At 36.3% G+C, this 12,183-nt stretch overlaps 1 protein-coding gene across 1 annotated transcript in view; it reads left to right on the top strand.

Annotated features, from left to right (window-relative positions):
- The window catches only part of NUP133 (nucleoporin 133), a 30,660-nt gene that overhangs the window by 6,836 nt on the left and 11,641 nt on the right, over positions 1 to 12,183 (top strand). Inside the window, exons 9-19 of the mRNA XM_041468917.1 lie at positions 440 to 587; positions 1,396 to 1,543; positions 2,216 to 2,373; positions 3,152 to 3,243; positions 5,507 to 5,670; positions 7,081 to 7,175; positions 7,289 to 7,513; positions 8,504 to 8,626; positions 9,093 to 9,192; positions 10,169 to 10,411; positions 11,580 to 11,713. Coding sequence (XP_041324851.1) covers positions 440 to 587; positions 1,396 to 1,543; positions 2,216 to 2,373; positions 3,152 to 3,243; positions 5,507 to 5,670; positions 7,081 to 7,175; positions 7,289 to 7,513; positions 8,504 to 8,626; positions 9,093 to 9,192; positions 10,169 to 10,411; positions 11,580 to 11,713 — 1,630 coding nt within the window. The remainder of the gene's footprint in view (positions 1 to 439; positions 588 to 1,395; positions 1,544 to 2,215; positions 2,374 to 3,151; positions 3,244 to 5,506; positions 5,671 to 7,080; positions 7,176 to 7,288; positions 7,514 to 8,503; positions 8,627 to 9,092; positions 9,193 to 10,168; positions 10,412 to 11,579; positions 11,714 to 12,183) is intronic.

The following is a 12,183-nucleotide window of genomic DNA, read 5'->3' as shown; positions in this document are numbered from 1 at the left end:
AAAACTTCATGTAAGTAATTGCAATTAATTTTTACTGGAGTGGAACTGTTGATAAAATAAGCACCTTATTTCAGGTAATTAGGTTATCCTATATTCTCATCTTTTTAGCATTGCAAATCCTTTACAGATAATAATTCCCTTTATTTTTTTAGTGTCATTTTATCAGGATTGTGTATTTGTTTTGTCTTGACTTTAGAAAGACAAAAAATAAGCAACTGTAATTTGTTCCAGCAGATGCAGAGAATTTAGTATCTCTTGTATTTGATTTAATTACATGAAATTACAGCTGCCTTGGTTCAGTTTTGTACTGCAATATGAATACTGTTAATAAAGGTTGAGATTGTAGTTGAAAAACCTTTTTTTTTTTGAGTGGTAATTTTTGAGCAAGTAAAATATGTAATAACCATCTCTCAATGTTGTGATTTCTGTTGTTGAATAGTGATGGACTGGTCATACTTGCAGCAGCATGGCATCCTGGAGATCGTCCATGTCTTGTCTACTACACTCTGATAACAGTAGAAGATAAAGGCTATCAGATGTCTGATGATGTTGTTGTGGAGGTCACACAGTATAATCCATCTTTTCAGGTGTGCTAATGGAGGTTCTGATACCGACTTAAGATTAAGTTCAGTGTCAGGTTTTTGTCTAAAGGAAAATCAGTTTCCCTTGGAAGTATGTATTTGTAATACTCTGAGGAAAATGTGTACCAGCATCTCTTAATGTTTAATACTAAATGTATGTGAAGTTTATGGTTTGCATTTCAAGTTAGAAGATAAAACCCTCAAAAATAAGTGTAATCTGATTTAATTTTTGTGCTGGCTTTGAAGGTTTCTACAGAGTGATTTTAATGTATGCTCTTGTAATCCGTTTAGAGCAGATCTCAAAATCTGAGATTCTTGTGGGACAAGGAATTACGAGGTCTGGTTTTTGGTCCTTGCTAGGCAGCTGGCTTGCTCAGAGGGGAGGACACATTGGTTGTGTGTGGCGTGTCACAGCACATTGTGCTGTGTCTTCTGGAAGCATAAACCTGGGGATTAGATTGCTTTGGTAAACTTCTTCCACTCTTCCCTCTCTTCCCATTGCCTGTAATGGCATCTTAAAGCTCAAAAGTGGAAGAAGAGTGTGAAAACTGTCGAATAATTGATGTGTTTACTTATATCTCCATATGAAATTAGCAAGAATATCATGCATATGGAAGGGGAAAAAAAACCCCAGCATCTAAAATTTTTGGGCAAAATAAAAGTGATTTTGTTTGTTTTTTTAGGTTGTAAGTTACATCCATACCTCATTGTTAAAAAGTAAAACAAGTTCAGGCAGCATGGATTCACATTTAAAATTTTAAATATTTAAGGGATTGATTACATATGTGATATTGTTTGTATTCAACCCTTTCAGTCAGAAGATGAAGTATTGTGCTGCCTGGTAGTCCCAGATTACTTCAGCCATGCTGCTTACCTTTACAAGGAAGATGAAGTGTTTGCTTGTTCCACTGGAACTGGCAGAATTTCATTACCACAGGAAAAAATCATATTTGGCTTACAAGGTAACTTGCTATGCAGGGAAATCACATTTTTTTGGTACCTCTTAATTCAATATTTTTACAGTATTTATATATCTCAGAGAGCAGTGTCACATTTGTGTTCCTTTATTAAATGTTTCAAATTGGGAATGTCTCTTGAGTGTATGGAAACATGCTGATGTGACAGCCAGTCACATTGTTGCTCTACAGTTTTTCAAATGAAAGTGAAGCAAAACCCTGTTCTTGGTATAGGAAAGGATGGGGGGTTTTTCTTGTGGGGCTTTTTCCTTGGTTTCCTTGGTTTTTCTCTTTCCTAACATTCACTGTGGGTTGATTTTTTTTCCTTGAAGTTAACTCAGTGCCAGATGTGTCTAGCTGTGTCATCCTTGACCTTCGAAGGTGTTTTCAAGTACAACAGGAACATCAGTCCTTATGTAGAATTTGAATTAACTGAATCTTGAATTTTTTTGTTTGTTTCTTCTCTTTTCTTCCTTTTTTTTTTTTTTTTTAACACTTGCAGTATCTGGAAGTTGATATCTAGAGTAGCAAATAGTTCCACAATTTTTCTAAGTCAGGTGCAGTTATCAATTACTGTTGATTGATTAATGACAAAAGTCAATAATTGCCTATTAAACTCTTACGCTTTAAATAAGGTGATAACTATGTGCTTGCTTTTTCCCCCCCTCTTTATTTTAGGAGATAGTATTTTAGGAGCAGGTTCCTGTAATAGCCTTCCCGTCTTCTTTGCCAAAAAAAGTGGACTTCTCACTATCTTGTCCAGGGAAAATATTTCTGTGCTTCCTGAAGACCTTGAAGATGCCCTGTCCTCTTCTATTGCTGGACCAAGAAGTGAGGTAATGGTTATTTGCTTGCCTGGTTGAAAACAGGGTGCAAATAAAGTGGTTTTTTATGTTAATTTTGAATTTTCACAGTGGAAATCCTGGCTTGTTTGGGTTTTAAAGTTGGGGGGGTTTTTTGGGTTTTTTTGTTGGTTTTTTTTTTTTTTTTAATAGAGACTCAAACACTTGTAATTAAGGCAGTTTTCAAAACAAAAATATTTACATGTGCCAGTTGGGATAGTTTGTTTTTTTTTCCTTTGTTTCATAGTTGAGGTTTCCATGAAATTTGCATTTTTAACTTGTAAGTGTGTTGCTGTCAATCACTAGGCCTAATGTAACCCTATAATCAGTTATTATTTACTGGTATTTTAGTGGAAGGCCTTTGTGTGATTGAAACTGTTTGGGCTGATGAAACTGTTTTTCTTAACAAACTAGTTTCTAGTTAAGCTTGTCTGCAGTTAAACTGTTTTTGTGGGTGATAGTACTCAAGAATATCTTTTGAATCCTGTCAAAAATGGTGGGTTTGAATCTTCAAATAATTATCATTAAAATCAGATGGGCAGAGTAAGTTGGTGTAAGTTCCTTTGCAGATGGTGTGAATTTTGGTCAAACCTCTGTGTGACTTACATTGTAATGAATGTTAGAGGTTTATGTTTGACATACTAAACACAACTGCTTCCAGGTGATAATTTAATTTTGAATCTGTGGCATTACTACTTAAAAAAATTGTTTTCATTTCATAAGGAAGATTATTATTTGTCTTGCAGCTGAAGTTTTTATTTTGCATTTTCAGAGTCCTGCATTTGATGCAACTGGTAGGCTAGAAGTTATAGCTCAAGAAGATAAAACCAAATTATTGAAAGCTGCTTTTCTACAGTACTGCAGGTAGAAATTGCACTTTGTTTTTGAGACTTTTTTTGCTGTTTTTGAAGGCACTCTGGTATTTGAGTAAGAGATTGTCTTGGTTAGGATACTCCTGTGCTAATTTAGTTGTAGCTTTTTTAATGCACACCTCTTTATTACAAAAGCTTGGGCTAGTGTAGAAGGGATATGTGCTAGAAAGGAGCAGACTTCTGTAATCTCAATCACTTGTCACATGCTCTGTGTAAGTTTTATGGGTACATTTGTGCCAGTGAAGCAACTTTGCATTTTGACTTCTTTATTCTTTAGTAAGTGGTGTTTTGTTGAAAAAACTTTTTTGTCCTCATTTTTATTTGCCTAGCTATTTTCAGTAATATTTTTGAATATACTTGTGGCCATGAAGATTAACTGGTATGGCAGACTTTGGGCAGGATGATTTTTTCTTTCAGATTGGTTGATGTGGAAGAATGACTGTAAAAAAAATACCCTGTTTGTCAAACTATCCTGATTAAAACAGTTGGAGTGTGGGGAGGCATGTGATGCTCCTGAAAGGTTTGATGTTGAGATGAGTGATGTAAACAAAGGAGGGAGAGGAGAAAGAAGAAGAAGATAAACAGATCTGTAGGCTTAGATTGATTATATTTAGAGGGGACTGTTGTCAATACTTATGTATTTAAAAAACAAAGCAAACAACCCACACACCCTCTTAGGATTAATTAAAGAGTCTTACAACTTGGAAAGAACAGGTTCAAGGTAACAAGAAGGTAGGAGTGCTTTTGCCATAGAACTTAATGTGAGGTAAAAGATAATGAAGGGGATTAGGCACAGAGAATAAAGGATACCAATACAAGATCTTTAAACAGGCACAGAATTTAGACAAATTCTGTATGTGTTCAGAAGTGTCATTAAACAGAAGTGCTGCTGAACATGGCTGGAATAGCTGTGGTCTGAGAGCACAGTTAACAAACAGTTTATTGAGGATCTGTCCGGGGGGGTGGAAATTGAAGGAAGTGGGAGGTAGTAAGGAAAACAGTATGAAACAGTATAAAAGTTGGAAGTTATTTCAATGAAAATCTGGGTTATATTTATGAAACTAGAAGAAAATAATAATTTTATGTATGTAGTAGTTATTCTGATTTTTTTTCCAGAAATAAATAGCCTGGTAAAATGAATGGAGCAGTATTCCACAGAACAGATGTAGCAGTGGCCTGTCCAATGGCCAGTGAGTTGATACAGACCAAATAATGGGAAGGTGGTGCGGCCACTGGAAGTGTAAAGTGTACCAGCTGTACAGTGAGCTCTGGCAGCTTTGTAGACCTAATGATCTTTAGAGGGGATAGGAAGTCCTATGGAAAGATCAAGTTGACCTTTCTGAGGGTACTTCATGATTGGAAGGAGCTAATAGAGTCCCATGTAATTTCCTTAGAAACACATCCTGCTGGGTAGTAAAGATGGGACTTTCTTTTTTAAAAGAAGATTCAGTTTATTCCGGTTTTTTAAAAGTATCCTTTGCTTTAGTTTACCTTTCTTCAATTTCTGGATGCGCTGCTGGGTTGGTTTTTTTTTTAAATTCGTAGACATCTTGGTCATTTAAGTGTTCGAACTGAAAGTTTCATGAAAAATATAAATAATTCCGGTGTTGGACTGACAATATCCCTTCTCAGTCAGAATACTATAATTTTTTAGTCACAAAATCAAACTCCTGGGTTTTGTGTATGTTGCATAATTCTTACATAGAAGTACAACTTCATACCTTGGAGGTCTCTGTTTGGTTGCTTCTTGCTCTTTTACTTACTCATATGAATAAGAGAGGATTCTTTGAAATTATAGGAAATAAAAATAATGCATTGTATTTGCTGAAGCATTTTCCTGAGAGCTTTTATGAACTCCCCCTCTATTGCCGTTAGTGGGAGTGATTGAGAAAATTAGAAAATTTTAAAGCAAGCAATAGAAATTCAGTGACTTAACTACTAAGATACATCCAGGCTTAACTCTGTGTGATGAGTCTTTTCTCTTAAATAAATAATAGAGGTAGTAAAAAAAAAGTGTGCCTTGACTCCTGGTCTGTGCTTTTTTGATTTATAAGTTGTGCAGCCTTCTTGCTTTTAAAGAATTGGAGTACCTTTTATCTACAGTTAGTTTAGAGAGAGTTCAAAAAATTCTTGATGTATGTAATCTAAAGAACTTCACAAAAGGTGTATCAGAAAATCCTGTTAACTGAGGGGGATTTTTTTCTATGATCCTGTTGGTTGATTTTATTTTGCATACTTTGTTTCATTTATTTCAGGAAAGATGTAGTCAATGCACAAAGCATGGTAATTGAGCTCTTTCCAAGTAATGCAGATCTGGAGTCTGATGCTGAACTGGACAGAGCAGTGACTCAGATCAGTGTGGACTTAATGGATGATTACCCTGCCTCTGATCCAAGATGGGCTGAATCTGTATCTGAAGGTAGATAAAACGTGTTAGTTTTTGAGCTTTTTGGTTTGTGGTTTTGTTTGTTTGGTTGCTTTGTTTTGTTGTTTGGTTTTTTTTTTTGGTTTGTTTGTTGTTTTTTCTGAAGTAGTATCTGTAACATTCTAGATAACATTATACTTTAAGCTTTGCAAAGAAGGCATAAGTGTCCCTTGCCCTCTGTCACCACTAGATACATTTCCAGAAAGACTTAAAGATGCATCTTTTGATCTTACCAGATAAGCTTGCAGTCTGCTGTGATTACTTCTTGACTTCGTGCAGTAAACACAAACAGCAAGGAAAACGTATTTCTGAGGAGGGTCCTTGTGCAAGGATCAGATGGCGTCACTTTAGTATTTCCACAATTCCTTGTGTAGTTTTGAATCATTTTCCAAAAAACAGATGTGTTAAGAGAAGCTTATTTGTTCATTCTTAGCCCTGTTGTCAGTGTGACTGCACAGCTTCTGATCACCTTGGATCCTGGGTAGAGTGAGCTTGTATTCCTCTGGGGCACTGGTATTTATATCTGCCTGAAAGAGAACTAGAGAAATTGGTTAATGACTATTTGTTGTGCATAAAGGATTAAAGCAGACATGTTTTCAGCAAGAAACTTCTTTGTTCATGCTTTGGTGTCTCTTACAAAAGTTTTAATTTGAAATTGGCCTCAAACCTCTAGGCTGTAGTTGCCAATTACAGAGTAGAGGCTTAATTTGAAAGTTCGTGTAAATAGTTACAGATGGGTGATGTTTCCTGTTGTTGTTTGTGTGGAGCAGCTAGTTGGAAATTGTCAGGCATCACATCCTCCCTATTTTCTGAATCAACTTTATTTTTAATTTGGCAGCCTGTCTGTGCTTATTCCTGACTAAAGCCAGAAATGCAAATTGATAGCTTCTTGTAAATCATTTTGCTAAGTTTGCTTAGTGATAGCTCTTCCAAGTTTTTTGTCTTGATATTACAAGCACACTTAGTTTATACAAAAAAATCTGGATGCAGAGTCAATTAGATCTGAATGCTTGTTAACACTGTAGCTTCTAGTAGCTGTGGTCTAAGGCATAATAAATTTAGCAACAGCTAGTCCACCATGAGGATAAAAATATGAGTCTGGATCCTACTAAAACTAGAATATGCTTGTGAGCTGCTATTTTAGCAGCATAATGAATTGAATATTTCAGAATAATACTGATCTAAAGATACTTTATTTCTTCTAAAAGCTTTTCTTCAGCCATTATAGAGTTGAAATAGATTAAAAATAGCATAGTAAGCAGTATATAAATGTGTGTGCATATACTGTAAAAAGTACCAGTGTGGTACCACTATAAAAATTGACAGATCAGTTTACCTCAGAGGCACAAAACATCCTGAAATTAAGATATCAAGTGCTCTGACCTAAGATTTTACTTTTTTTAGAAGCAGCTGGTTTCAGCAACACATCTCTCATTCTTCTTCATCAGCTAGAGGATAAGACAAAAGCACACTCGTTCTTCATTGAGTTTCTTCATCAGGTAAGTCCTACTGTTCTTTGGTATCAGCACACACAGTTTATTACTTTGTCTTGATTCCTCTGGAACACTGTTTAAAGTGTATGGGGTGTTTTGTTTTGGTTTTTTAATGAAAGGTTGGTGTGTTTGAGCGTCTGGGCAGTTTTCCAGTGCGAGGGATGCCGATGGCCACTCGACTGTTGCTCTGTGAGCACGCAGAGAAACTGGCAGCAGCTATTGTTCTCAAGAATCACCACTCCAGGCTGCCTGAACTGGTGAATGCTGCTATACTGATTGCATTGAACAAAAGGGAATGTGATGTTCCAGCAAGCCTTACCCCTGCTGATGTGTTCTTCAGGGAGGTAAGAAACCCGTAATTCCTGAATTACTGTATAGCCTTGCACGTAGTAAATGTTACAGTGCTTTGAAATGTACTTTGAAACTTTCCCCTGTGAAAACTGTAAAAATCAATTGAACTTTACACAACTATCCCTATTAAATAGGGATAATGTGGTAGTATTTCCCTCACTTTGGTGTATGTACTTTTTTGTGCCTGCAGCTGAAACTCAATTTCTGACAAATTTTATGTAGCAGAAGTAAAGTTACAATTTCCAACTACCCAACATGGATAAGTAGTGAAAAGGAGAACTGAAATTCTCTGACACATAAGATGCATGCTAAATTATAATTTTTAAGGAATGAACGAATGAACTGAAGATTATGAAGCCTTCCTGATAGGAGAGCTGCTTTGATGAGCTGTCCTGGATGGAATTACATTGGTTCAGTCGCTTATAATTTTTGTCCTCTCTAACATTAGTCAAGCTAAGTTAGTTCTCAGTTTATGCTGCGTTCCGGTCAAGTGCTCCGTTTTTATTTCTTTCTTCCTTCTTGAGAAGAACTATGCACAAAACATTTATTCTTAGGAAGTCTTTTACTGCAGAGAACAATAGTTGCTAAGGGAGAAAAATAAATATAAAAGGAAACAGAAATAATAGTCTGCTATTTTAAAGCAGATATGTTATCCAGTATACTTTATGTGACAAAGATTCTGCTGCTCAATATTCCAGAAGATGATGGAGGAATATGCTTAATGGAAGTGTATGAAGTTGTCTTATCCTCAGAAATGAGGATTTTTTTTCTTTCAGATTTAAGTCCAGAAAGAAGGTATTTTTTGTAGTTTTAACATAAGCTTGTTATCTCATTATGCATTAGGGTAGTTGATACCTTTTAATATTTTTGGCTATGTGGTTTATACTAAGGTACTTAATTTTCCTATACAGCTCTTAGCTTTCAGGTATCAGCTGATAGTGGACATGTTTGTGTTCAATGTAACTTTTCTTCCTGTCTTCAAGGTATCCCAGATAGATTCCATCTTTGAATGCTTATTAGAAGAGGAGGAGCAAATCCTGAAAGACATGCCTATTGAATCAATTGAGTGGGCCCAGATAGTTGTCAATGTGAACAACATCATTAAGGTACAGAACTGCCTTAACCAAGGTGTTTGTGGGAGGGGAAGATAAACATTGAAGAGCACAGAACAAGTTGAGTGTGGCACATCCAAGTTACTGACCTGTGAAGAAAAATGAATGTGCTTTTTACATGTCCAAATACAGCAGGAAGGAAAAGATAGCCTTGGGTGGAATTAGGGACATTCCTTTTCTTCCTGAGCCACTGTTAAATATAATTTGAGAAGTTGCAGCTTTGTTGGAAGTTGCAAAGTCATGAATGTGTAGCAAAGAGTGAAAAGCTTGTGTTTGAGCACAATTTGAGCACTGAGGTTTCTTGCTCAGTCAGTATGTCCCCTTCTGTCCAACTGAGAAAGGGGTGTAGAAGGAATGTGGGTATTGAAGGAACATTTCAGAATTACAAAAGACGGCATCTTTTGTGGTCTGTGTATACTGAGGTAGACTTTAAAATACTGACATCCTTACCTTTCAACAGGATATGCTACAAGTTGCCTGTCAGTATCGTCAGTCTAGAGCCTCTTTATATAAAACAGGTGAACTTCCAGAAAGAGAACCTGAATATATTCCATGGACAGGTGAGAAAGTACTATTACAAGTTCATAAGTTTCAGAACACATGAATTTCAGTCTCAATTTTAAACTTTCTGTTAAAAGCTGCTACAGGGTTGTCAGTGAGAGCAAGTGAAAATGAAGTTTTCATTTGGGTAATGAAATGGTTAATCAATGAACTCTTAGTTTGTCCTGTACTGATGATGCTTTTTTAAAACTTGCATTGCAAATTTGGCAATAAAACCAAAAATTTGGGAAAGAAAACTAGTTTTAGAATTTTTATAGATTTTTTTAATGCATTGGTTCTGGTTGGCAGATCTGTGGGGTACATAACATTAAAATAAATCATAAAATGCGATCCATAGCTGTTTTAAAAGGACTGATGATTCTCTACTTGCAGAAATATTGTTTTGTTTTGATGGTTTAATAGTGTGAAAAACTATCAGAACAAGTGTTCTCAGAAGCAAGCACTTTCCAATTGATGCTTAAGCTTCCTTGTAGCCTCTACATGTAAATCACGTTTGTTTAGTGCTTCTAAGACAGAAGTCTTGCAATCTGTATTCCTCCTCACAAAAGCAGGACCCATGCAAACTCTTTTGATCTTGTGTTTTGATGACTATATCAAAATATTTAAATCAGGTTAACAGAAATTGCCTTTTCCTTTTGTGTATTCTCTTACTTTGCCTAGAAATAGTGCAAGTAATTCTTTTCTTCTAGAAAAAGAGCTGATGTTGGTAGTTGGCAGCATAGATCTGCATAGTTCAGGCTTTTAGCTTACCATGTCTTGGCCCAGTTTAATATGTAAAAGTAGATGGAAGTAGTTGTTTATTGCTGGAGGTGGTGATGACGGTATTACTTTGATTTTTCAAAACAAAAACATTTATTGGCTTTTTTCCTTGTATCTTTTTTTAATTACCCATAGTAATGTTTTCCTTACGCTTTGCCGTAGATTGCTGTGGTGATTGGATTATTGCTTTAACGTTCCCTGTGTTGTTTCCCCAAGCCTCCAGTGGCCTCCGCACGGCAATAATGCGTCAGCACGGTACCATCCTGAAGGTGGTGTATCCCCAGGTGGACAGCAACCTCCGCAGCGTCGTGGCTGAGCAGCTGGTGGCACTCCTGGATTGCTTCTTGGATGGCTACGTTGCTCAGCTGAAGTCTGTGGATCGTCTGGCTGATCAGGAGCGGTACAGCAGCGTAGAAATGGAATACGTCCAGAAAAGATCTGAGCTTTTGTCCCCTCTCCGTGAGTGTTCTCCGTGTTCTTCAATGCAAAGCTTAAGTGGTCCATTCGATGAGGAAATGGCATCTGTGTATGAATTCTGCTTGCTTTACACAGTTGCTTTCAAAGTACAAATGGCTGCTCTATGATTTAATGAGATAATTAAAAAATAAAAGCAGATTACAAGTTAGCATCCAGGACTGCGTTCCATGTGTGTAACCTCTTGTTAGACGCCTGGGTGCTTGAATTTTTGTCTGCTGCTAACTTGTTGCATTTTTCTGGCAGTTTTTTATTGTGTGCTGCCTGGGTGAAAGTAGCCTGTAAATGGACTGTAAATGTTTATATTGTTGCAAGCTGAGATAAACCTATATGCCTGAAAGCTAGCTTGGTGTTTATCAGTGATTAGTTACTTTTTGAAGCCAAATTATTTAATAATCCTACCCATTGTTTAATGTGTTGGATGTTGTCGAGTCCTGAATCAGTAACCTATAGAAAAGCTCCCTTTTAAAATGGAAATAAGTTGGTGTAAATGCATTTTAGTAACTTTGAACAGTTTAAATATTTTTGACTGAAGTAAATTATATAAATAGAACAATATAATGATAATTTTTGAGCATTCTTAGAAAAAGCTTCGTAAAATTATCATTGCCCACATTCATGGGCTCTGTTAGCTTATAAATACCTTTTATATTGTTATGTTCAATCTAAGGTTCATATTTGTTTACAAACAGAACTAAGTCTTCTGCTGACTCTTACATATTTAACTGAACGAAAAGGAAGATTCTAAGTAGTTTCTCTTCAATGCAAGCCCAATTATCCTTATTTGTTCTGTTCTTTTTCAAAAGCTTATGGCTGCTGCTTTTTTCTTTGTGTATTTAAGTGGCTGTTATGGTAGATGTTAAGTCATGGGTAGAATTGCCTCCCCCAGTGCAAATAGCAGATGATGCTAACTTCCAGAGAAAATAGAAGACACGATGCCATTTAGTATTCCGTTTCTCCTTCTTGTGCTGTGGGACAGAGATGGTACGTCTGTGAGTGTGCGTGTGCAGGGGAGATTTATGCAGGAGGGGAATGTTCCTTTGGGAATATGTGAGTGTCTCCTCGATGGCAACATTTGGAACTTGTTTTCATTTTTCTGGTCTCAGACAAAGGTGAGCTTGTTTGATAAAAGTTCTTCTTCTTGGTTATTTAGTTTCCCTGGGACAGTACCAGTTGGCAGCTGCTTTAGCAGAGAAGTACTGCGACTTTGATATCCTGGTGCAAATTTGTGAACAGACAGACAACCAGGCCAGGTTACAACGCTACATGACTCAGTTTGCAGATCAGGCAAGTCTATTCTGTTTCCTTCAGGTAGTGTTTTATAATAAGTTTTTATCTGAAATGTTGCAAAATTTACTGTTTCTTTCTGATGTTTCTTTTCCTGTTTTTTTTAATGCTTATGTAATTATGTATATATACAGGGGTAATGTGGAAAATTTAAGTCAATATTCACTGTAAAATATTCAATGGAGTATTTTACATTGGGAAGGCAAAGCTAGCCAGCAGAAATGAAGGTACTGCCTGTATGGGCAGTGCCTTTTCATGGTACCTTTTTGTGCCCCAGACATGTTTTCTCACTCTTAGCATTTTGTGATTTCTTCACTCAGGTGCTGTTTCATTACACTGTTGTTTTGTTAAACTAACATAATATAAAATGGAGGATAATTTCCAAAAGAGATGAAATTGTTAAATATATAAGCAGAAAAGTAATTAATGTGTTAATATAAAAGTAGTTAGGAGAGTAGGAAGGTAGGGCT

This window comes from Pyrgilauda ruficollis, unplaced genomic scaffold, assembly GCF_017590135.1.
Source record: "Pyrgilauda ruficollis isolate IOZ18807 unplaced genomic scaffold, ASM1759013v1 scaffold101, whole genome shotgun sequence".
Classification (NCBI taxonomy): Eukaryota; Metazoa; Chordata; class Aves; order Passeriformes; family Passeridae; genus Pyrgilauda; species Pyrgilauda ruficollis.
Note: the sequence above shows the minus strand (reverse complement) of the source record. Positions and strands in the feature narration are given on the sequence as shown.